This window comes from Diospyros lotus, chromosome 10 (genome assembly GCF_014633365.1).
Source record: "Diospyros lotus cultivar Yz01 chromosome 10, ASM1463336v1, whole genome shotgun sequence".
In the NCBI taxonomy this organism is placed as follows: domain Eukaryota; kingdom Viridiplantae; phylum Streptophyta; class Magnoliopsida; order Ericales; family Ebenaceae; genus Diospyros; species Diospyros lotus.
Genome location: NC_068347.1, coordinates 24841985 through 24868191, shown reverse-complemented (window position 1 = coordinate 24868191; position 26207 = coordinate 24841985). Strand labels below are relative to the sequence as shown.

The window sequence follows — 26207 nt, the reverse complement described above, 5'->3', positions numbered from 1 at the left end:
GACCTTTTAACCACAAGTAAGACATTTAAATATTATTTCTCCTTCCCGTTCCGACCAGATGACAGTAGGGTTGAAGCCCTAAGCAAGCAATGGGTCAAAATTCATAAATATTGGAACAATTAACATCCATCTACACATCTATCTCCATATCTAATATGGGAAAACCAATAATTTATTTCTCTCTTCAACAATGCCCCACCAGCTATTTTTCTCTCTTTCTTCAAATTTCCAATAAAGGCAAGTCGGGTGGTCTGTTTCCTCTCCACGGCTTGTTGGTCAGGGGTGCTCGCAGCAATTCCCTGTTTCTAGATTTTAGCGCGTACAACAGATATCTCTGCCTAAACACCTGACACATTTTCCCTTTCAAGTTTAACCAACAAGAACACATCATCAAATCCTCAAACTAGCCGAAGGAGCAAAACAGACTGACAATCAGCAACGGTTAAGGAATGGAGGAGGGGCATGGCTGCGGCAAGCCAACTCTAGCCTCATCAGATTTCAAACTTCAACCGGTAAATATTAACCTACTTGAATGGGTCGTCAACTGTGATTAACCAATCCAAAAGTATTGATCAAGTCAGAAGTGAGCCGTTCCCTGTAGAAGCAGCAGCAGTGGCCAGATGGATAATCTATATGATAGATGATAGATCTACCAAATTTATAGGAGGATGATATCGTGAAATAAATCCTTATGCCATGGAACAAAAGAATAGGAAGAGATTCACTTGTTCATTCAACAACAGTCACAAGTCTTAATCCCACTAAAATGCATAATACGTAACATCAACACCATATAAGATTATTGCTCAGTTGAAAACAAATACACAACGATGCTAGAACTCATGAAGTTTTGATCCAAAGAGTTTTATGCTAGAGTTGAAAACAGAAAAGATTACAGAGTAAGAAAAAGCTTCCAGCAAGGTCTGCTGGATAGACGTGCTGGTTATGCAAGCATAAATGAAAGAAGAGAACAGGCATATAAAATTTCTTGCTTATAAATGCATCAAGGAACTATTAAGGTAAAATTCATTTTCAAAATCATAGGAGTTTGGGATCAGACTGACGTGCAAAAGAAATATTCAGCAGCTCAGACAGAGCACTGCGCTCATGTGATCTGTTTTGATATTTGCATCATTTCCCAAACTGTAAAATGACTACACAGAGCCACATGCCCAATTTGCTTAATACACGCTAAAACAGATAATAAGGTGTCCACTAGTACAAAATGAAAGGCAGAGCACTGGCTACTATATAAAAGCACTAATCTTGTTAGGATTACTAAAATAAAAATGAAATTACTTGTGCTTATTTATTTATGGAGAACCAAAACAGAAAAAAAAAAGAAAAAGAAAAAAAAACAAAAATCTGTAAAACCTATCCATTTACTTTTCTTGTTATCTCTTTCATACCTAGTGGTATTAAGCCTTGATATGTTGTGCCTGTGGTCTCAAAGAAGATATAACAATAGAAAGAGGTGATCAGTGAGGTTGAATTTATGTAGCCTACCCGACCTAGTCTGATTAAATCTTGATGTAATGTTGTTTCTGTTGTCCATTTCCCTTTTTATTTTTGGACGTTCCCTTAGCAAAACCAAGAATCAGGCATGGCATGAAAGTCAAATGGACCCTTAATTAAGCCATATTAAGATTGTCAGATTCATTTTTTTTTCATTTTGTCTTATAAATATTATTCCATACAAGCATCATAACAGTGAGTAAGGCATCATTTTTTACTCTAAACGGAGTTTGGGATCAGACTGACGTGCAAACCAAAAAAAAAACAGTTCAACAGAGTACAGAGCAGCGAGCCTATACAATCTGCTTGGATCGTCGCATCATTTCCCAAACTCCAATTGACATAAAATTGCATCTCCAATTTGGTATATAAACAACCACTCGGATGAAATCAAAGTGGAAAGCATCAACTGCTTCACATAAACAATAACAATATGACTTTGAGGAAATGAAAATCTAGTATACATTTGTGTGTGGACAACAGAACAAAAATAAAAATAAAAAACATTGTTATTAAAAGAAAGAAGAAAAAAAAAACTATTGAGTTTCTTCTCTATTGAGTTTCTTCTTACTTTCACCATCCCAACCAAACAAAAGTGGGGAATTTAGTGAGACTATATTTAACTCATCTCAGTCTCCCTTTCGTTCCCTTTTCCACTCTCTTAAGTCTTAAAAGAACGCAAGAAGCAAGCAGAAGATGAAAGAAACGAATCTAGTGAGACTATATTTAACTCCTTTTTTCGCTGGAATACAGAAATGAATATACATTTGTTGAGATTTGATTATCCCTTAAATATAAAAATGAATTAGCAATTTATCTTTTCTTTCCCCTGAGAAATCCTATCCAAGCACCATAGAGCACAAACATATTCAGCAAGAACATAATAGAAGAATCAATTAAACACACTCAATCCAAAGTAGAGGGGGGTTGAGTTCTCATTAGCATCACATACCTTTTTCTAACTGTAACCAACTTAAAGACAGAATCTCGAAACGACAACAAAGATCACGAAAATAAAATTTTAAACCGGTCAATGAAATTGAGGCTAGGGTGAGAACACGGATGAGAAGAAAAAGACACCAGAGAAGAGTGAAACCCAGAATCGCCGGTCTTGCATTCTGTCCCAGCGAACTACAGAAGAAGAAAAAGAGGAGGAAGACCAGAAGTCGACGAATACTGTAGATGGAGGCTGGCTAGGGTTTTAAAGCCTGAGCACCGAAGCGATTAGGGTTCTGTTCGGAGGCTTTTTCTTCGCTAAATTTCACATTTCACCTTTTAAATTTAAAAACAATTACTGTTTTCCCTTCAAATTAGGTGAAATTCATAATTGCATCGTTATGTTTTGAAAATATCATTATTAACCCCTTACGTTTCAATTCCTTTAATATCTATAATAAATTGTTGACGTGATAAATGAGTTTCAAATAACTTATTAATAATTTTACAAATACTTTTCTTTTTAATTAAAATAAGTTGTAAAAAAAATTAAATAAACAAATTATATTAATAAAATTTAAACTTTACGCAACCTATTTTATTATATATTTAAAATTAAATTTTTTATTTAAATTTAACTTATTTTATTTTAAATTTTGTCTAAATAAATTAGAAAGTAAACTTAATCATAAAAAAAAAATTATAATTTTTATTTTTTTACATGTGAGTTACTCCTATAATACATATATACATTTGAAAACATAAATTTAAGAAAAAATATATATATAGATAAATTTTACACATAAATATTTAATCTTGTGAAGGAAAATGAATAAAATGGAATAAATATTTTTTCTTAACAAAAAAAAAAATAAACAAAACAAAAAAAGAAAATTGATGAGAAATAGTTAAATATTATATTAATTATAAAAAATTTATGTGAGTTCATATATATTATGGCTACAATAGTACACAATTAATTTATTTTAATAAAAAGGTATAAAATATTATGTTAAAAGATGATGCAATAAGTTTAAATATTTCACAGATACATAATTATGATACAATTCATACAAAATTATATGAATCATGTATGGTTTAATAATAAGAATGGACAATACGATCTTTACTTAATTTTTATTAATTGATACTAGCGAAATTGAAACGTAAGGGTGTAATAAGGATGTTTTTAAGACGTAAGGATGTGAATACGAATATTATCTAACTTTAGAGGGAAATAGTAATTTACCCCTAAATGCTTTTTGGGCTAGGATAGATAATATGATCTTTTTAAAATTTTTGTTAAAAGAAATTGACAAAATTGAAATGTAAAGGGATAATAGGAATATTTCTGGAATGTAATTATGAATTTCCCATGGAAAAATAGTAATTTACCCTTTAAATTTTATTAAATAGACTGACTATTCTTGTACTTCTAAAAATAGAACCATCTTTTATTAGTTTTAGAAGTATTAACCACTTATCTCCCTCGCCACTAATAACCAGTTGTTAATTTTCTTTTTAAATTCTCATAATGCCCATTCTTTATTGTAATTATAGGAAACAGAAAAAAAAAAAAAAAAAGTTACTGGTGGCTGGCAACGAATAAGGGTTCCAAACTAAATTATATAATTAACTGTAGAGAGAAAGAGATTTGAAAATAGAAATGACGGTAAAAAAAAAAAATCCATGATTGCATAGATAAGAGAGTAATTCTTTATAGAATCTTCCTGTATCAATAAAATTATGTTTTTGGGGCCATTTTACCCTCCCTTTTAATATGAGATCACCTTGTAGAAGACAAGAGAACAGATGGCTTTAGGCTCAACTCTTCTCTTTCTTTTTCTTCTTTTTCATTCTTCTCGAGATAACTTAATTTCAAAATCAGTTACCTTATTTTTGTGCATGCCTTGAGCATTATAGTTTTAGGTACTTCAATGCCCTCCATAGCTTTGGTCCAGAGGATAACAAATTGAAACCTATATATTTTATTTTATACTGTTTCAACAGTTATTATATATTCTTTAAGCTCAAAACATTGTTAAATTATATGAAAGAATATTCACACAACTTTTTGCAATAGTTAAATTGTCTGGAAATCAAAATTGTGTACATTTAATATTATCTGTAATGACTATATTTTTAAAACTCAACACAATATTAGTCGAGTAATGTTAGGTGTTAGTCGACTAAGATTAGATATTACTCGATTGTTGAATAATCTTACTCGATTAAGATTATCAACTGCACATTCATTATTTGGCTAAAATTTATGTTACCCAACTAAATGATGATGTTGCTCGGTTAAAGCTCATTTTAACATTTTAACCATTTGAGACTTTAAATATATTACTTGATTAAAATATATTATTACTCAAGTATAGAGATGGGAAATGGGCGGGCCGGGTCGACTCGGCCCGCATCTCGCTTGGCCCACTAATTTGGTGGGCCAGGTCGAATTTGGCCCACGAGGGAGATGGGCCAGGCCAGGCCAAAGAAATGGAAACTTGGGCCCGGCACGACCCTATGGCCCTTAATAAATGGGCCAAAGTGGGCCGGGCCATGGGCCTGCTGGGCAGGGCCGGCCCGTGGGCCTGGTTATTTGGGCCTGCCCATGAGCCATTTATTTTTAATTTTTTTATATATAATTTTTTAAATATATATTTTTTATTTTTTTCCAAATGTAACTAATATTTTTTAAAAATATGTTTATTAATGTTTACTTATAATTTTGATGTTTGTAAAATTATGATGTTTACAGTAAACATTATGTTTACAAAAATTACACTAAAATTATGTTTACAAACATTACAATAAAATTATGTTTACAAGAAACATAATTTTTAATTATTATGTTTATAATTATTAAATACAAACATAATTTTTTAAATATTTTTTTTTGGTGGGCCGCGCCGGGCCATTTTAGAGGGCCGGCCCACGAGCTATTTTGGTGGGCCGGGCCGGGCTGTGGGCCACATATTGCTGGCCCGGCCCGGCCCGTTTACTACAGTAACGGGCCGAGCTGGGCCGGCCCATTTCCCATCTCTACTCGAGTACAAATTACTTCTTAGTCAATTAACAAAGTAGATACATAGACTTCAATCGACGACATATATATGTTACTTGATTAAGCACATTATTTTAGTCGATTAGTGTTAAAGTATAGAAAATTGACATTTTGCTCATAAATTATTACTTGAGTAAGACTCTTGATTACTTGATTAAAGTGTAACATTACTCAATTACAAGTTCAATTTAGTTGATTAAGGGTAAGAATATAGAAACTTGTCATTTTAATCCTATTTCTTACTCGATTAATGAGTATTGTTATTCAACTAATATGTCACATAGTTGATTAACATATTGATTACTGAGTTAATACTATATCATCACATACTCAAGTAATACAAGCATATAATCGATTAATTCATTAAGTATCAAGTCTTACTCGATTAAAATTATATGTTAGTCAAGTATAATCACTTGTTACTCAACTAAAATATTTTCTTACTCAATCAAAAAGGATTATTATTCTATTAAGCTTAAGCATTAGTTGATTAATCTTCAAGTCATAGCATACTTTACTCGATTATAGATATTTAATACTCGAATAATATTTAAAAATTAGTTAAAACTAACATTTTCAAACATTATTAATCAATTACAATTAAGATTTTCTAAGTAATAAACATGTTAAACTGATTAATAAACAGTTTTACTTTATTAACTACTTTCTTTCAGTGTTAAATATATGTTTACTACTTAAAAACTCATATTAAAGTTTTGCATTAATTAGTATTCATCATCAAAACATAACTCAACATATTAGGTTTAAAGGAATCAAACTTTCAAACCTAAAAATCTGGGTTCATTCCAATTGTCGGGGTTCTTACCTTTTAATGAGAGAGAAAAACTTACAGCTAAAACATTGTTTGTTGTCATGACATTTCCACCAACAACACAATCACTATGATTCGATGACTCTCATTTCTACCACCAAACCACTAGTACTAACAACCCTTTTAAGATAAGCCCTTGTTGATCCCAATAGGGGATTTTTATAAGAACCCATAAGGATAGGATTTAAACCCTAGCTTATTGCACAGTTATTGTTCGTTGGTCAGTGATTGAAAAGGAAACCCTATCATCGATTACTAACAAAGGGTTTCTTCCCATCATTGTGTGGTAACCCCATCACTAATAGTTGTCATTAATGACATGAGCGAAGGTGGAGAAAGAAAAAGATATGAGGAGAGAAAAAGAAAGAGGGAAAACATCTTAAATTCAAGGGCAAAATGGTCATTTTGCTTGATTTATTAATGACAAATGAGGTGAATGCAATATTAGAAAGCTCCTAGTAAATGGTGCCTTCTATTTTTTTTTTTTTTTTTTCTTCAATTTGGAGATGGTTTCAAAATGGGTGTTCATGAGTAAAGGCATTGATCCGATCCTAATTAATCACGATCAAATTTGTTAATTTAGGACCAAAATTAACTCATTCGTAAATTAAAATTAAGCCAATTTAACTCAATGAATTTCCAGTTGGATCAGGTTGAGTCTTGGCTTTCTAACTAATCTTTATTTAGATTTTGATTTAGCAAACAAAAGCATTCTTAGACAAGAGAAATCTTCAAATGTTTGATCCAGTTATGTGGTTATTTGGTGAAGTATTATTTACAATTGAGTAGTATTTAGGGATGTAAAAGAGTCAACCGAGTCGAGCTCACTTCTCTTTCGACTTGTTCATTTATTTTTAGGTGTTAATGCTTATGTTATACGGAAACAGAAACGAAAAATATTTTTAATAGAAAATAAAAATTTGAAAATGAACATTCTTTTAAAAAAAATAAACATAAATAGGGTTTAAAACGAGAATGAGAAACGTTTCAGAAATGGGGAATCGGTTTCTATGAAATGTTTCCGTACAACATAAGTTAAAGCTAGATTTATTTAAGAGTTGAATTTTATAGACAGTGTTCAAATTCTATTTGTCAACATTCTTTCGTGTTCAAGCTCTATTAGTTTATGTTCATGAAGAAGCTCTTTTACCTTTCTAAGTTCATTTGTATAATAAAATATTATTATTATTATAGTATATATTAGAATGTATAATATAAGATAAATTATAATCAAACTCCTTGTAGTTTGGTTCATTTGTATGGAGACCCTTTATGATTCAGAAATGACTCTAAAAGTCCATGTGGTTTAAAAGTTTTCTTTGGACATCCCCTCTGTTATTTAAATATTAATTAAATTAAATTAATATTATTATGATAACTAAGTAAATTTAAAACTCATTTAAACAAACAAAATTAAAAAAAAATAGCCAAAAAACAACACTGAAAAACATGTTTTGTTCTTTCGCCAAAGACGAGCCAACAATCCTTATTGTCACTCACGTTACTTTTTTTGCCTATGTTGCACGTCGTCAATCACCATTTATCATTATTTTTCTCTATTTCTTGCATTATTGCAAGTAAGGGTGTGCAATCGATTATAACTGAAGCGAACTTATCAAAAAATACTAATTGAACCACATGTAATAATCGAACTGAACTGACTGACTAATCCCAACTAATCGAAATCTAAATCAAGTTAACCAAATCAATAACTTAAAAATGATTGTGCAAAACCATAAATTGATATAAAAACAAACCGATTTATAGAAATGAAATAGAGGAGTAACATCAATTGATATAGAAAAATGTAAAACCATTTACAATGAGAAAGAACTAAAGGAAATACATACGAGAGAATACAAAGCCATTTGTGCAAATGAAAAACCCGTAATGCAAACGAAGAAATACATCAAGAAACTAATCTCACTGAAAGTCAATAAAATTAAAAAATCTTACAAAACCCTAACCTAACTATCGATACTAGCCTTTGTCGATGGTTGGTCGTCGTTGGTATGGGTCAATCGTCTAAGTACAAGGAAAGGAAGAAACAAGAAAGTGAAAGAATGGTGTGTGTTAGGTCCATCATCAGTGTGGGTCTAACGAAGGAAACAAAGGGGATGTCAATCGGCGAAGGGAAAGGTTGGGCGATCGACTGTTGACAGTAAAAGGAAAGGCGTCGAAGGCGGAGGTGATGATTACCGATGGTGACGAACACAAAATCTATTAGGGTTCAATGGGTCTCTCTCTTTATTGATATTGGTCTCTCTTGGCATCTCATGTCCGTCTCGATCCAGCCTTCCAGGTGAGTGACTCAGCCTTGGGTGCCGCTGGGGAAGAGGGGGAAGTGGTGCTTCACGAGTAATACGATATACATGGTTTGGTTCGGTTCTTTGGTTATTTATATCAAAATAATTGAATTGAACCGAATAACCGATTTTTAGAAAAAAATGTAACCGAACGAAACCGCTTCTTATGAAAAATTGAATTGAACTGACCAAAAAATTGGTTTATTTGAACTTCTACTTACCCCTAATTGCAAGCACTATTATGAGTTGTTTTCACCTCATCACACTAAAAACATTCTTTTTAATTACCTATTGCCTGTCACCTTTCTCTTTCTTTTTGATCTTCTCATTTTCTTTCTTTCATTGTCTATTTGCTTGTCTCTGTCTCACCCCTTCTCTATTTCTCTCCACAAAACCAATCATTGTTGCCTTGTTTTGTTGATGCTGCATTTGCCAACAATTTTCACTTCTCTCTATTCTTCTTCTTCCCGATCTCCGCTCTCTCCCCCTTGCAAAACCTTGGTTGTCACTACCCCATTTTCTTGTTGCTATGGTTGAGGTGGTGCATGGCTTTTCGAAAGTTGTAATTGTCACCTTATATATTTCTCTATAACTTTATCATCTATTTAAAACCAACGATCGATGGGTTCTTGCGATGGACTAACTGGAACCAATTGAAATCGATGAAATGCCTTGTAACTACCATTCCCCAGATCTACTTCCCCAAATCATCTTCATCGCCATGACAAAGACCAATGCCTTTGCCCATCTCTCTTTCCATCTCTTTATGTTCTAGTCATTGATGGTTCATTAACAACTGTAACCACGACCAACGAGTTCCAACTCATGAGTGATGGATTTCTTACCTTTTTTTTGCTTGTTTGATTTTTTATTTTCTTGTTAAATTTAGGTTAATTTGATACAATTACAATTTAATTAACACTGTTATTGATAAAAGAGGTCTATGAGTAAAAAATAAAAACCATAGAGACTAATTATATAGTGATCATCTCTAAATCACAAGAGCCCTTTATGCAGATGATCCAAACCATGTGGGATTTTGGGGGCAATTTACCTTGCAATATCATATATAATATATATAATATTGTAGTATATTATATATAATAAGTATTATAATATATATAATTTTTACTTGAGGGTTTTGCATGAAATGTGAATAAGTTGGCAATAAGTCAGTCAACCTATGTTCAGGCTTGATCTGTTTATCGAACAAACTTCAAAATCTTGTTCGTTGAATATGAAAGCCACCCGCCACCCCTCCACCCTCAACGTACACGTACAACTGCCTCTTGCATTGACAAGTGTTGGTTTGGACGAATAATAACACCACATATAAGCAACGTAGCTGATAAAAATAGATACTTTTACTCATAAATAAATATATCAGTAATCTGACAGACAGACAGGAATATTAATATATATGGCTGCTGCTGCCTCTTGCATTGGGAAGTGCTGGGTTGTAACATATTTATATGCTCTCCCACCCACATTTGCAATGCCTTTGTAGCTTGGATTCTAGCTTACCCTCACCTTGAAGTTCCTGGACTAGTCAGTTCAGTGCTGTGTGAGTACTCCTCCTATTTACTCTTTATCTGGAAGCGCTTAGAGCGTAGTGTATATTTATAACACACCCACCCACCTTCTTTTATACATGCATCTACCGCTAATGCACAACAACTTGTTTGTCAATATGCCCAACCCCAAGATCACTCAATGTGCGCTTCCACACTATCACCATACACAACTCTAGCCAGTACGTACCACTTAATTTGTCACTAACCCGGACCCTTGTGTGGTGACACAACTCTAATTAATTAGGTGGATGATGATGAGGAGCGAAGCCAGCTTTATTATTCTTTGGGCGACAAATAATAACAGCACAAATAAGTATCTCCACAAGATTGCATGCGTGTACTGATCACCAGAGATATATATATATATATATATATATCAATAATCCAACATGAATATGATAAGAGACCATTCTCAATGCCCCATTGCCCCATTGCGTTGAAAAGTGTCACGCAATGATAGAACATGGGTTAACTCTTAAAGATGATGACTTGTTAGAATAGTGGCACGAAGTAGGAACCGAGTGAGATCATGGAGAGAAAAATACACAAAAATAGAAAAGTAACTCAAAACTAAAAAGAAATTAAGCATAAAATTTTAAGTGACAACAAAACTAAATAAAAGATAATAAATAAAACAAAAAATTGTGTCAAAGCCCTTCAACTATGTAATTTTCTTTCTACTTTATTTTTTATATTTGATTGGAAATTTAGGGCAAATTTCCCACTTCTAGTTGGGATTTCAAATTCCATTCCGCTCCTTTAAATTCGATTGGTAAGGTGAATTAAGTCAATTAACTATGTTTAGTAATAGTTCATTTGTGTTGTATAAATGAATTAAAGCTAATATATAGCTCTCCTAAAACAAGCCAAAAAAGAAAAATTTAAAAATTTGGAAGAAGAGAAATTTATGATGTTATCATTTGAAATGCTTAATTAATGTGACCCATAGTTTTGCAAGAAAGGTATTTACCTTACTTATAGTTTACTACGGGTCACTCATTCTATCTATAGGGATCATTCAATAAAGCAACTCTCACCTTGTGTGTGAGTGTATATTTACTAAAGTAGCATTTATTAAAATAAATAAAATAAAATTAGTTTAAATGCTTTTCAGATTAAGATATAAAATAATCAAGATAAAATTAAAAAATATTTTAAGATTTTTATTAAATTTTTTAAAATACACTAAAGATACAAACGTTATTTTTTTTAATTTGTAAAAATCAAGATATGCTTATCTTGAGGGGAGAAAAATAAATATATTTAAAAAAACCTTGATAAGAACTCATGTGATTTATTTTTTAAATATCATCAGATAAATTTAACAAATACATTAAAAATGACAAAAATTTAGAATATTTTTCTCTTTTTTTGGTCTATATTTTAATTCACAAATACTATCTAAAAAAAGTTAAATACGTACCATGAAGACTACAACTCTGTTGACAATGGCAAAGAAGTTTTTGAATTGGGGTGGGGGGTGGGGTGGTGAGTGTGTGTAGGGGTCCATCCGGATTACCCCCCCCCCCCCCCAAAAAAAGAGAACAATAGAGTGTGTCCTAAGCTTTGTTCCTTATGCTTCATTTTACCATACAAATGCAAGAAACCGACCACTTGAGTCCAAGGGAGTTGTCAACTACTCACCATTACTATTTCACTCCCCACCTTCTTGTCTCTCTTCTGCCTCCAACCCCCTCCCCTCCTCTCCTGCCTGCTCTGAACTATAGCAATCCCACAAGCTTCTTTAATCAACTCATTTCTCTTATTTTTTTCCCATTGTCTATGCTTGACAACAACAAATAATAATAATAATAATAATAATAATCAAACCCCTTCTTTAATCAACTTTTGGGATTTTATCAATTTTCAATTATTTAGCACCACTAAATCTTTCTTATCCATTAAATTAAAAAACAAATAAAAGTAAATTGGAATGACCCCCCCCCCCCCAAAATCCTTAATTTTATCCATCTGTCATTGAAAACTACAATAAATTAATTATTTTACTCTTAATTTCTTTCATCTTCACTCTCCTTTCTCTCTCTAAACTATTTAATTTTCTCTTATTAAAACACAATGAAAATCTAATATAATATATATATATATAAAAACTACAAAAAAAAAATAGTATAATTATAGAAAACTTATTTAGTTACAAAAATATTTATATATAAAATATGATGTATTTTTTTTTTTTTTAAAAAAATAAAGACTCCAGCAATTCTCCTATATATCACTGGGTTATAGAAATGCCCCATCACTAAGATATCAATCCCATTGTTGTTACTTCTAGTTATTACAAGGAGAGAGAATCCATTAGAGCAGGGGAGGGAAGACAATTTCATGAGTACTTGCCAGACTTGGTTCAAAAGGTAAAATCGCTCATTTCAGTCACCTCATACCTGGTCCGACAGAATATGAGAGGAGATTAATCATAGTGATCCAGTCGGACGCAGTGGTTAGACCCGGACTCACCGCGCACAAGGAGCCCCCCTCACTTTGGAAAGAGGTACCCCACACTACTGCTTGCAAGACTCGATCCTTGATTTTGGTCTAAAATTCACCACGAAAGACATTTTATGCCATACCTTCCTCACTTAGGAAGGGTTTGTGTACAAAACAAAAATACCTTCGAACGGAGGCATATTTCAAATGCTCTCGCTAGGGCAGGGATGGAACCCACCATCACGTGTTATTATTAATTAATATATTTTTTATTTTATATATTTATGAATTATAATTTAAATGTGAGAGACAAATAAAACCCCTAAATCCAATCATACATTTTCATTTTACAAACACAAAATGATTAGTTTACAAGCCTAACATAATTATTATATATATTAAAGTTAAAAAGTCTTTCATCAAATAGAGAAGTAAATTAACTATTTGTAAAATTATCTAACAAAATTTGATAATAGTCACTTTCAAATTCATTTACTTGATTAGTGAACCAAATTGAGTTTGTCAAACTCATTTCTATAACAAGGTGGGGATCATCAATTAGACCTAATTTGTTGGATTTTCAAGCTTCTGAATACTTGTTACTCACAATGTTGCAAATGCTATATTTGTTTATTCTCGTTGTTGACAATTTTCTTTTGATGTTTTTACTAGACTAGATACACGAATACCCTGCAAGTATATGGATGAAGGTACAACTGTAAGGATAGAGACAAGAATTCAGATTCAGGCATTGTTTTAAAAATCGGACCGGACTGGCCGATCGGACCAGAAAAATTGGGAACTGGTGGTCTATCCGATCCGGTTTGACATAAAAAATCAAATCTTCATCAACCCAGTCAAAACTAGTCAAAATCCGATCAAACCGGAAACCGGATTGACCCCGATTTTTTTCACCCTCACACTTATTTTTAAATTTTTAATTCTTAATTAATTTTTTAACAAATATATAACAATTATATATAAAATATTAGTTATATATTAATTAATAATAGCATTTCTCATAATAATATATAGAATATTAGTATTTTAAATATATATATTATTTAATTATAAAATATATATATATAACATCATCCGGTCAGACTACTCCGGTCTAATCGGTTGGACCAACTGACCCGTGACCCAATTAATAGACCGGTTCGCTCTCCGGTCTAATTTTTAAAACATTGGATTCAGGTATAGAGGTGATAGAAAAAATACGCTACTCATACGCTCTCCATTACCAACCCTATATTGGAGTTAGAGACAAATGAGACCTCTACTTGCAGATTGAAATTTACTAAAGAAGATAGTTGTTAAAGATGCACCCACCCAAAAGTTGGTTACTAACAATTCAATTAGGGGGTGTTTATTAATCAAGATATGAGGGAGAAAAGATTAAATATGGAAAGCATTCCGGATGTTTGGTATTTCCAACATATTTGTTAACCTTATCTAACCATTTCTGGAAAAGATCTCATGTGACCTCTTATCTCTCCCTTTCAAGATAAATTTATTCAACCTCCCCCTCGGATAAATTTATCTTGCTCTTTCAAAATAAGGTTGAATTACTTATCTGCCCCTTGTAAGATAATTAATGCCATTAAGTGCATTTTAAATATTTAAATTTATTAAAACATCTTATTTATTTAACTCTTATAATTAATATTTTTTAATATATTTTTAAATTATTATATGTTTTGACAATTTTTAAAATTTAAATGACATTATTCATTTTATTGATTTTTAAAATTTAAATTCCTCTCTCTATATATATTTTATTTAACTCTTTTTAAATTTATTTTTGGACATGAATTTGAAAAATAAAATATTATTTTTAATTTTAATCTTAATTTTTTTTAACAATTCATATTAATCAAAAAATACTATTTTAATCATAAATTTGATAATATGGATATTTTGATAAAAAAAAACCCTTATCTTAGTGCTTATTATATGTATTAACAAACATATGAAAAAAAAAAATACAATTATCAGTGGATTCTAAAAAATTTAACAAACAGTCTGATAGAAATCTTGAAATGCTTCCCAGTCTTATCTTGATTATTTCATATCTTGATCCGAAAAACATCGCAATCTTATCTTGATGTCACCTTATCTTGCTCATTTAAACAAACACCCCCTTAGAAGAGAAGATCCCTAAAGCCAACGCAAGAGTAGCCATCCATCCTTGAAGAATAATGAGCCTAGATCATAAATGAGGTTTCACATCTTGACTGGAGAAGGGGGAGGGACACATAATTGTTATCGTTGCCATTGTTGGAGAAGGAGGGATAGAAAACATCAGCCTCGAGAAAGAAAGGACGGTTGCGAGGAAGAAAGGGAGAGAAAAAAAAAAAAAAAAAAGAGGTTATTTGGAAATTTTAAGAATATTAATTGAAATTAATAGCAAAAGGTTAATGCAACAAAATCTAGAAAGTTAAAAAAGGAAGATAATTGTCATTTTTAGAACCTCAAAGGTATGTCTTAAACCAAGCCTTAGAAGTGTTAGAATACCATTTTTTCCCATAACAAATATTCATTAAATCTTATTCCATTTAAAAATATTATTTAAATACTCAATTTAACACTTGTAGTGATACTTTGTATTAATATTTTACATTTCGTATCATATCAATATAAATGTATAAAATATTAATATAGAATATCAATCAAAGTATCAAAATTAAGTATTTAAATAACATTTTCATATTCCACTATACTCAACATCTATCAATGATATGACCATTTTAATTATACATAAAATCCCCATTTATGAATTGACCTAAACATTAAGCAAATAAACCATACATTACCCATTATGAAAGAAATAAGTACAAACAAGTAAAGGTCACTCTTCCATTGGTCACTCTAAAACTTGAACAATTGTGAGTATTAATCTCATTCGATGAGATCGATTATATAATTTCTAAAATAACAAAAATCTCTATTTGTAACATCTTTGATGAAATCAAGATACATGATATCTTGTTTAAGACTATCATACCTATTTTCGAGGCGGGGGCGGGGGTGGGGGTTGGGGTTTCAAAATGGATATGTTGTTGATATTAAAATGCTATTGATACAGAGATGCTGAAAGAAAAGAATTGAAGCATTGGAAGAATGGGAAAAAGTCAGATCCATAAGAAATAAAAAAAAAAAAAAAGGAGAAGAAGAGTGTTGCCTCACGACAGAACCAAAGAAACAAAGGGGTAGATAACATCCATCCACCACAAATCCCATCTTTAAAATCAGTAAGATTTTTGGCGGGCATTGTATTGTTGCCTGCTTGCCTGCCTCCTCCTCCACCTTCTTCGCCTGGCTCCTTGTGTTCTTTTCTTCCATGATTCTTTCCTTTTGTACTTTTGGTCGCTCGCTATCTTCCACTCTTCTCACAGTGTTCCCCCACCCCCACCTCTCCTCCTCCCTTCCACCAACAACTCCTCTTCTCAGCACATTTTAACAGTGTCTTCGAAGCTCAACTTCTTAACACAAATAAATCCTCTTCTAATAAGATCAAAAAGGATAAAACAAAACAAACACTATTCTCAACAGATCTAATTTAGAAAATAAAGGCAAAAAACAAGAAAACCTGCCTCTACATTTGGCATAACAATTTATATAACATTTTATGCCCTAAATTGACACCCAAAACATACTTATCCCGTTTTAATCCAAACTATGAGAGGAGGACCCTAATCACAAGAAACTTGATATAATCATAAGAGATAAAAAAGACAGATGCCCCCAAAACAACTAGATAAAACATTGAAGCCCCATAATTTATTCCCTCTTTCTTGTTTTGTTTGCTCAATCCAAAACCAAAACAAAATAGGGTAAATCTTTTAAAAGCTAAGAAAAGAAATTATAGGCATACCTCCAAAAACCAACCAAAAAGGGCACCATCTTCTCCAAAGCCCAACAGCCGACAGAGTAAATACCATCCTTCCCTTTTATTCCACACTAAGAAGCCTTTCCAAAAGCTACACTCCAGCTTTTCTTGGACTTTCTCCCCCACCCTTTTCTGCCTCTCTTAGCCCCCTTTTGCCTCTTCATCAAATCCTACACTCCTAAAATTACCATTGTAACTTTTCCTTCTTGGACGTTGCATCCTATAATTGGTGCTGATCCTCCCCCCCCCCCCCCCCCCCCCCCCATTTTTTAAATTACACACACATGTTTATGCATAAGAAATACCACAGTAGCTCCCTACCAAAAAAAAAAAAAAAAAAGACGACATACTACAGTAGCTACATATGCGTGCATGAATGGGTTTCAAGTGACAGGGATCCCCCTTATATATATAATAGGCTATAGCTTATAGCCATTTCAAGAACCATTAAAAGGACCTCTATACAACCATTTCCAGTTCTTAATCTAAGATGAGCAGGAAGGAAGGCGACTCACCTGTCAGTCATTCCTCCATTGCTCTTCTGCAAGAGAGGTTCAGACAGCTGCAGAGAGCTAAGGAGATCAGAGAGGAGAGGGAACTCTTGCGACAGCGAACTGAATTCCAACGCATTGGTTCAACCACATGTAATGACCCATCCAGGTTATTTTTCCACTCTGAACTAATTGTTCCACCCAGGCAGCCTCTTCAAAGTTCTTCCACCTCCCTCCACCATAATTTGCAAAGGAGGCAATCTGATCTCCAGTCCTTTGAGAATCCAACCTCAGCAAACTCACAGTACAGAGAGACAGTCATGTACAGACCAAGCAACTTTGAGGACTCAGATATTGACACTTCTCTTCATCTCTGAAAATTTTACCAGTATCAGTTTATTTGCTTACTCCCGTTTTTATGATGTTTTCACTGCTTAAAACCCTTTATATTGTTGTAAGAATGGGAAGTGTGTGAATAATGCAACTACTGTTTACTCTGATGCTCATGGCCATATTCATTTTGTTCATTAACAACATAGCCATTGGAAAAGTCATCATCTATCCTCTTTTGGTATGGCATTTCATCATAGTCAGTCCTTTCTGAGTCTCCAATGCCACTCCGTTTCCTTTTCATGATTTTAGGAACTAAACGAGTCACCTCCTTTGCCTCCAATATTGAATCATCATGGTTTACCCGTTCAAACCGAACTGCACTCACCTTTCTGGCATTTCCTTCTAATATCTGCAACAGTCATTACAACATGTCAGTAACATGTTCTCTAAAATTGCCAATTAAGATCATGCACTTGCATTTCTTCTGTGCCGAATTGCGTAGAAAATGAAGGGGAAAAGGTGAATATTAGATTTTTGCCACCACTTGGGGCTTTGGGGGGCTATTGGAAACTTCTAACAGTTCTGATGTCTGAGCAATCAAACAGTCAGTACAGGAAAATAACATGATGCATTATATTAGAGCCATTCAGGCCAACACATGCGAAATGCACATAAAAGCTGTAGATATTGAATCATTAAATTGGTTGCTATCATACATGTGAGAAGCTAAGAAAAAAGAATATGCAGCTAAACTTCTAGGTCTGTCATAATTATCACATTTCTGAGCCTACTGAATTGAGAACATGAGAATCTAAAAGCTGTTGTGTGGTGCCCCCCCTTTCTTTTCTGCAAACTCTGAAATGGAGTTAATTGGGGACCCATTTACATCCCTAATGTCACCCACCACTGAATGGAAAAATCTACTCTATTCCACTCTTCCTGTTCTTTCATTTCCAATTTCTGCTTCTTTGCAGTAACTACTTATACTTCTCACATCCCGTGACTACTGATTATGGATTCTGGAGTGTTGTTACTTTAGTCAACACTACATTACCTTTTGTTTTCTTTTTTTTTTTTTGCTGTTCCTATAACCCAGAATGCGTCAACCAATCTCATTCTCACTTCATGCACAATATTTAAACTACAAAGCCAGGAAAATTTGAAACTATAAACTAATAGTCAAAGCTACAGGAAAAAATTCAGATTTGATGGTAATATTATTGTTGACTGAATCACTCACAACAATCGTACTAACCGAGCTTACACATAAGCACTCAAAAGCCAGGAGTATGCAATCCTTAAATTACAAATTGTTGGACTACGTGCCTTTTTAACTTTTGTGCTAATAACTTGAAAAAAAAAAAAAACTTTTGTGCTAATAAAATCCTGGACGGACTAGCACATATCATAGCTAAATTATCAAGCACATAACTGTATAAAATCTGTAAAGCCAACATCAAAATCCTAGAATGGCATAAATATTTTATGGAATCTTAACAATTTTACCAGCTCTTCCGACAATATCAACAGCAAAAATTACCAAACAATAAACTCTGCAAGGAACATTGACTAGAATGGCCTCAAAAGTAATGCACCATCACATTTTCAATTAGACATTCAAACTGAAGAAGGGACAAAAATTCAACATGGAAAAACTGAATTAAGGTGAATTAATGTTGATCAGTGAGAAATGTGACTAACATCTTGCACAGCTTTATTAAATACCACGCCATGAACAGAGTACTTTTAGATAACTATTGCTCAAGTACCAAAAACCATAGTCAGGCAATTTGGGACAGGAATTAGGACCACACCAACAAAGAAAACCTTTTCCAGTCAAAGCTATGGTGCCAGCCAAATGGTAAAACCTACCTCTTCAAACTTGCTTTCAAACCCTACAACAAATCAGAAAGAGCTAATGGTCTTGAAGTTGAGCTCAACAAATTCATGAAATGTCAGATCATTATGCTCATATTTTCCTTGTACAGCCCAGACATATTACTAGAAATCTAATTCAGTTATTTCATCAAGTATCATGTCAATCTTTAGATTTTGAAACCTTGGCTAATTTCTGAAAAGCTTTACTACATAGCCTATGCCAAATAACTTCTCAACTCATTCAAGGGAAAGAAAAGGCCATGGCCAATGGAAATTTTCAGGTGTCCAGGCTATGCATTCCTCGTGTCATCAACCACTTGTGAAGTTAGAATAAAAAAATGTATACTCTTATAGATTAATTGTTAAAATTCACATTGCTTTTTATCGAGTTGGCTATTGAAGTTTATATGTTTCACTCATGAATGCATCTCAGATGATCCTTGGTTAATTCAAACAGCTCTTGTGCACCCCAAAACTTTGGAGATTGTTTGCATTAGAAACTCCATTGCAAAAGAAAAATGAAAATCATACCTCGAGTTTAAAAGTGAGATGCATTTTATTTTTATCTCGGTGGTCGGCTTCTGCTTCATTATATTCACGCTCTTCTTCATTTGCTTTCTCAAGTGCCACTTTTATGGACTCACCAGTCCTTGGAATATATCCAAATGCCTCACAGATAAAACCTGACACTGTCTCATATTGATGACCCTATCAGAAAAGAGGGAAACGAATAAGCTGTCAAATTGTATTTAAACATCAACAGTTTCTTTCTATCTGTTACTTTTTGACCAAGAAAACAGAGAAGAAGAAATTGATGGAACTTGACAGACATGAGCTGATTTGTCTGGACATTGCATGTCTAAAAGAAGAAAAGGTAGAGTCATCAATAGAACTAGTAAAGTAATAAAAACATACCCAAAAACCACAATAAGAACCATTTCCTGTGATTGATATAATTTTTCTAAACTTTGCACATGAAAAAAAGAATCATAAATAGAACTATTAAATTGATAATATGAAGTATCAGAAAACCACAGTAGGGGCTATGCAAAAAAACATTAAGTCCAACCATGCCATAGTTAGCACTATCACGAGAGACATTATATAGTTGGGCTTATGGTCAAGCAGGGAAGCAACATTAAAATATTTTATATCACAAATGACTCAATAAACATTACAAGTGCCATAGACAAAAATATAATTCACGTTGATGTTGTGTTAACAGTCTTTACAAAAGCAAAAGGACCAAGCCACTAAAGGTTTATGGCCCATAACATTTTCTAGAACAAAATGAACAAGAAAAAATGAAAAAGATTTTATACTTCCAACCATAATCAGATAATAGAGATTTGCTCACACATGACCGCAACAAATTTTTTCATACAAAATAAAGTTAAAATTTCCATATTGTCCAGTGAAAAATAAATTGCAGATAAACTAATTAACTCAAAGGTTAAAATATAACTCAAGACACGTGTAAGAGGTACTGGAGTGGCAACTCAGGCCCCCTAATTCAAAAGGTTCCTTTTTTGTGCATGTGACTTTTTTTTTTTGTGTGTGCGCGTGCCAGTTTTTTTTTGGGGGGGGGAGGGGGGAGAAGAGGGGAGTATGGATTTTAGTATGTCACGTATCCTCTATAAAATCTTTCTGAACATCTGTGCAAAGAAAGGATATGTAATCTAAGTCAACTGCAGCATGCATCAATAATTGTTGCAGTGAAGCTTCTGTTTCATGGATGCCTAAGTAATTGGTTCCTTTGCAGCAAATGAAAAATCCTTAAGGTAGTAAGGGTTCTTTAGGCCTCTGTTTTTGATACTCAAGCTCAGACAGGTGTATCAAATAATCAATGATATCATTCAAACGGGAATATTGAGACTCGGGTTTTCTGGAAAAGAGGTCAAAAAGTGCAACTAATGTGTTTTCTAGCATTTGGAAGAGAAAGAAATTTAAACATTTTCTGAATATAAGAAAACATTAATTCTTATGACATGCATAATGCATTAAAATAATAGTTATAAGTTGTCATCTATTGAATATTTGCAATTATCGTGATTGTATGTCCACCTCACATGTACCACACATTTGAACGAACTTAATCCATGTTCGGTATTAAAAATGATATTCCAAATCAAACTAAAAATAGAGAATAAATATGAAAGGTTAAACCTTGTCTGGAAGGGGAACAGTTAATAGAATATATATTGGAACTGGAATTTAAAATGGCATTGATTTGGTAGGAATTAATTAAATTTAAAATGGGAAATAATTTGGTAGGAAATGGAAATGGAATGAATTAAATCTAAAAAGTGCAACTAATGTGTTTTCCAGCATATGGAAGAGAAAGAAATGGAAACCTTTTCTGAATATAAGAAAACATTAATTCTTACGACATGCATAATGCATTAAAATAATAGTTATAAGTTGTCATCTATTGAATATTTGCAAATATTGTGATTATATGTCCACCTCACGTGCACCACACATTTGAACTTACTTAATCCATGTTCGGTATTAAAAATGATATTCCAAACCAAACTAAAAATAGAGAATAAATATGAAAGGTTAAACCTTGTTCGGAAGGGGAACAGTTAATAGAATATATATTGGAACTGGAATTTAAAATGGCATTGATTTGGTAGGAATGAATTAAATTTAAAATGGGAAATAATTTGGTAGGAAATGGAAATGGAACGTAAAAGGTGTTGGAGCATGTTGTTACTCCTTCCATACTCTCACAAACACTTGTGTGTGTTATGGACTCAATGGAGAGAAATCTCAACTCTATTTCTTGGTGGGTTATCTCAAATGATTGATTACAAAGTCTACTTACAGGCAAAACACTAATCAGGAAATCAAATACATAATAATAAATTCACCCTTATCTTCTACTTGAAGAACACATAGCAGATTGTTTTGAAATCCCAATGGCCTTCCTGATTGCATTCTCGAAGAATCTATTTCAGTGTTTTCTCACACCAAGATCTTCATTTTCTGTTCTCCCAGATTCATTAGTCCTTCTTGGCTTCTGTGGAAAGTTTAATATCCAATATTCTTCCCCCTTAAACTTGCACCGTTAATAGCCCGAAGCTTGCTCCGGTTAACAATTCCAAGCTGGCTTCAAAGATGCACAAATGGTTTGTCTTTAAATGCACAAACTCAATCTCCTTAGCCTTGATTTGTACTCAGATGAAATGAAACCAAGTATCAATATGCTTCGACCTCTCATGATGAACCGGATTCTTAGCTAAGGCAATAACTTGTTATCAACATGTAACTTCGTTGGACCTTCTTGTTCCAAGTCCAACTTTAACTCTTTAAGCAATCTCCTTAACCAAATTGCATGGCATGCACAGGATGCAGCTGCAACATACTCAGCTTCACAAGTTGACAAAGCAACAGTAAACTGCTTCTTTGATAACCATGAGAAAGCAGTTCCTCCAAAATAGAACACATAACCTGTAGTGCTCTTTCAATCATCAGGACTTCACGCCCAATCGCTATCACTGTATCAGATAAGCTCCTGGTTCTGTGAGGAATAGCATCATATTGGACTATTCCTTTGATGTAGTGCAAAATCCTCCTTGCAACCATTAAATCAAAGCCTTTAGGGTCCTCCATGTATTGACTCACTAGTCCAATTCCAAACAGAATGTTGGGCCTTGTGCATGTCAAGTATCTTAGACTCCCAATCAAACTCTTGTAGTAGGTTGGATTCACCAGCTTTCCTTCACCTTGGTTAGTTTGACATTGCACTCAACTGGATAACAGTCTTTCACGGAGAGCAAACAAACAGATTATGCATCAGATAAGGTGTCTTTTGGACTTAAACCTTCCTTAGTGAGCATCCATTGAACTTACAAAAGAAATAGTGAGACCGGTTCTTGAACTATCCTTCTTATGGTAAATCGAGACAACGGATATCATGCACAACATGTCTTGTACCAAAGAGTTCTATACAACTGTATCCATTTTGGTCCTAGATAACATCCTGAATTCATGAGAGCTTTAAAGAACCCAAGCCTTCCAAATCGTTCTCATAGAAGCAACCCACTTCTACTCTCACATAGGTAATCATTAATTAAGAGTACTCTATCACTACTCCTCTTGTAACAAGATATCAATATTACCTGTATCATCGACAGATCACACTCTCTTTCTATCGAGAACTGGGGAATAAACTATAAGTTCCTTAGTGTGTAAACTATGAATTCTTCCATCTAGTTTGCCTATTTAATCTAGATCTAGGGATCTCCAGTCAACTAGATTAGGTTACCATCGGAATATTCATTTCACAGACTTTAATCCCATTCTCTTAGATGTAGATGCGACTTGCTTTTTTGTCACTCCTTTGGTCAAAGAATCGACCAAATTTTCGTTAGACTTCACATAGTCAATGGAAATTATTAGTGTTCTAAAACTCAGACTGGGCGGCCGCCTAGGCGCCGGGCGGCCGCCAGCCGCGGCGCTTTTGGGGGAGGCGGCCCATTTAGGCAGCCCCCCGACTAGGCGGTTCCAGGCGCGCCTAGGCGGCCACCTAGCCGCCAGTCGCAGCCCTAGGCGGCCACTGCCTAGGCCTCCGCCCCCCACACTTTTCTTCAGCTAAGCGCGTAGATCGTTTTTAGGGTTTACATTTCATTTCGTTTTCAGATTTCCCCCCCTCCTCTCTCTCTCGCCTCTCGTTGTCTCATCTTGGTGCGTCGCCGGTTGCTCCCCTCCTCGCCGTCGCCAGACCCGCCGCCGCTGCTTGCTGGAACGACAACCTGTCTAGCCGCCTCTCTCACCGCACCACCTCTCTCACCGAGCAACCTCTCTGGTCGCCTCTCTTACTAGTCGCCTCTCTCACCGGCCACCGCACCGCCTCTCCTCTGTGTTCTGCCACCGCCGAGCCCCTTTCTCTCTCAGTCCGCCGCCTTCAAGCATCACTAACAGTATGTACTATGTATTTAAAACTATTTATTAACCATCATCTATGATTTTCAGATTGCATCAAAAAATTTTAAAAAAAAACACTATTTTCCAAGTCGCCGCCTAGGCGCCCTAGGCGCTAGGCCCCAGTCGGGCGCCTGACTAGCGCCTAGCGCCTTTTAGAACACTGGAAATTATTCCATTGGTAAGCAACTGCCTTATTGTATTGTGCCTGCGCCTTATATGTCTTGACTTCCCATTGTAAACACTATTTGTTCATTTGTTAGTTTGTTAATTTGTTTCAGATTCAAGATTGTTCCTTAAATTCCTTTGTTCATTGGAATGATGTCGTAAAGCGTATGTTGGATGCTCTTTATAATTTATGGTTATCAATCAGTTAGTCCTCCTCTAAGTCCTCTTGGTGTAGAATTTATGTTTTTATATCATTGCTCATTCTCAAAACACCAGTAGGTCCAGTTCTCTTTCTTGTTGATTTGCACGATTTGTATCTTGTTTTGCTTCATTTTCTGTCATTCAATCTTCGATGTCACATTGTTGTTTTCATATTCGGAATAGAGGCAATCAAGTCTTATTCTAATTCCGAATTTTCTTTTCATTTTTCACATTGTTGTACTTGGCTGCTATTATTTTCCTACAAATAAGGTTGAATGAATGAATGTTAATTATTTGCCATTCAGTTTTGGTTAGGTCAGTTTTTGTGTAGGTTCGGTTCGGTTTTTTGGGTAGGTTTTCAGTTCGGTTAGCTCAAATTTAGAATTAGTTAGTTCGGTTTGGGTTAGTGTAGGTGTTCGGTTCGGTTATATGCTTAAGGTCGGTTCAGTTTGGTTGCTAAAATCGAGTGGTTCGGTTTCGGTTATAACCAAATGCACACCCCTAAGATAAGGAAGTAAAAGATGATATGAACTCGAGACAAGATAGGATCACAACAACTTTGGATTTGGAAGATTTCAAGTCTGTTTTTCTTGAAGAAATAGATACGCCTCTAATACCTGATGACAATACACAATAATTTTTAAGGGTCTACAGAATAGTGTCAATGAGGAGGAGGAAAAAAAAGCTAAAAAATGTCAAAGTGTGGCAAAAGATTTTGTTGGTTTGTTAGGCACTACCAAGGAAATCATAACAGATGATAGTGTTGGATATTTCATAGCCACTGAACATGCAAAGGCGTTGGTGCTGATTTTACTAGAGGAAAATAAAGGAGGTCCTATAAGAGAGCTTGAAATACCTACTAAACAAAAAGATGTTTCCTCCTCTTTCGAATATCAGATAAAACCAAGAAGAGAAAGAAAAGGAGGCCAAAACAAGTAAGAGAAACGAACAGGAAAATGCAAAGAATAAATCAAATTGTGAAGACTAGAATTGGATGAAGAATAGGGCCAGCAGATGTAAGTTTCTTGGGGACAAGAAACTTTTTAAGGAGGGGGATTGTCATGACCCAATGGGAATATTAGAGGGGCAATATTGTAATTAGTTACAATTGTTTGTTAGGAGATACTATTAATTCTGTTAAAGTGCACATGGGTGCTGTTTCTAGATTCTACTTTTAGTTAAACAACCTATAAATAGGCTATAATATGTAGAGAAGGGTATGTTGAATTCAAATTTCTCCCCTCTCCCTCTCTCTCTCTCGTTCTCCCCTATTTTCCCTCCATTCTCTCTATTTTTGCTCTATCTCTTCCTCCAATTCTTCTCTATTTCTCTCCTGAATTCTTCCAATTTCCTTTTTGAACCCTAGCCAAACCCTAGGGTCGTGACACTTTTGTAATATCTTGTTCAAGCCTTGTTGCATATTTTAGAGAGATCTTTGTAACTAAGAGTATCAACTCTTAGATTATTCTCTTTGTAGATTGTATTGTATTTCCTAGTGATACTTGTGTATAAGTAGGAGGTTGTAATTCCTAGCGGTTTTGCTAGAGGGCCTACTTGGTTAAGTAGGAGGTTATAGTGGATTTTAAAATCTCTAGTGAGGAACTAGAGTAGTAGGGTAGGCTAGGTTTAGTTGAACCGCT

The 26207-nt window shown here is 34.0% G+C and overlaps 1 protein-coding gene, 1 long non-coding RNA gene and 2 other non-coding genes across 5 annotated transcripts in view; all 4 read right to left on the bottom strand.

The window, feature by feature from the left end:
- Positions 1–70: 70 nt before the first annotated feature.
- Positions 71–2744, bottom strand: LOC127811559 (uncharacterized). The gene is made up of 2 exons (XR_008025730.1): positions 2468–2744; positions 71–595 (listed from the first exon to the last, which is right to left on the bottom strand). It is a non-coding gene; the product is annotated as an uncharacterized LOC127811559 (long non-coding RNA).
- Positions 1048–1143, bottom strand: LOC127812349 (small nucleolar RNA Z122). The gene has a single exon (XR_008025856.1). It is a non-coding gene; the product is annotated as a small nucleolar RNA Z122 (small nucleolar RNA).
- LOC127812350 (small nucleolar RNA Z122) lies at positions 1745–1846 on the bottom strand. The gene has a single exon (XR_008025857.1). It is a non-coding gene; the product is annotated as a small nucleolar RNA Z122 (small nucleolar RNA).
- A 12764-nt stretch (positions 2745–15508) lies between the features above and the next one.
- LOC127811424 (DUF21 domain-containing protein At1g55930, chloroplastic-like) overlaps positions 15509–26207 on the bottom strand; it is a 42922-nt gene continuing 32223 nt past the window's right edge. The window contains exons 13-15 of one of the 2 annotated variants that reach the window (XR_008025683.1): positions 19801–19977; positions 17083–17800; positions 15509–16182 (exon numbers count right to left, since the gene is read on the bottom strand). Coding sequence is in view for 1 of the 2 variants with exons in the window: in XM_052351283.1 (XP_052207243.1) it covers positions 17543–17800; positions 19801–19977 (435 nt within the window). In the remaining variant the exon portion in view is untranslated. Of the gene's footprint in view, positions 17801–19800; positions 19978–26207 lie in introns of both variants that reach the window. The other variant, XM_052351283.1, reaches the window with a different exon arrangement.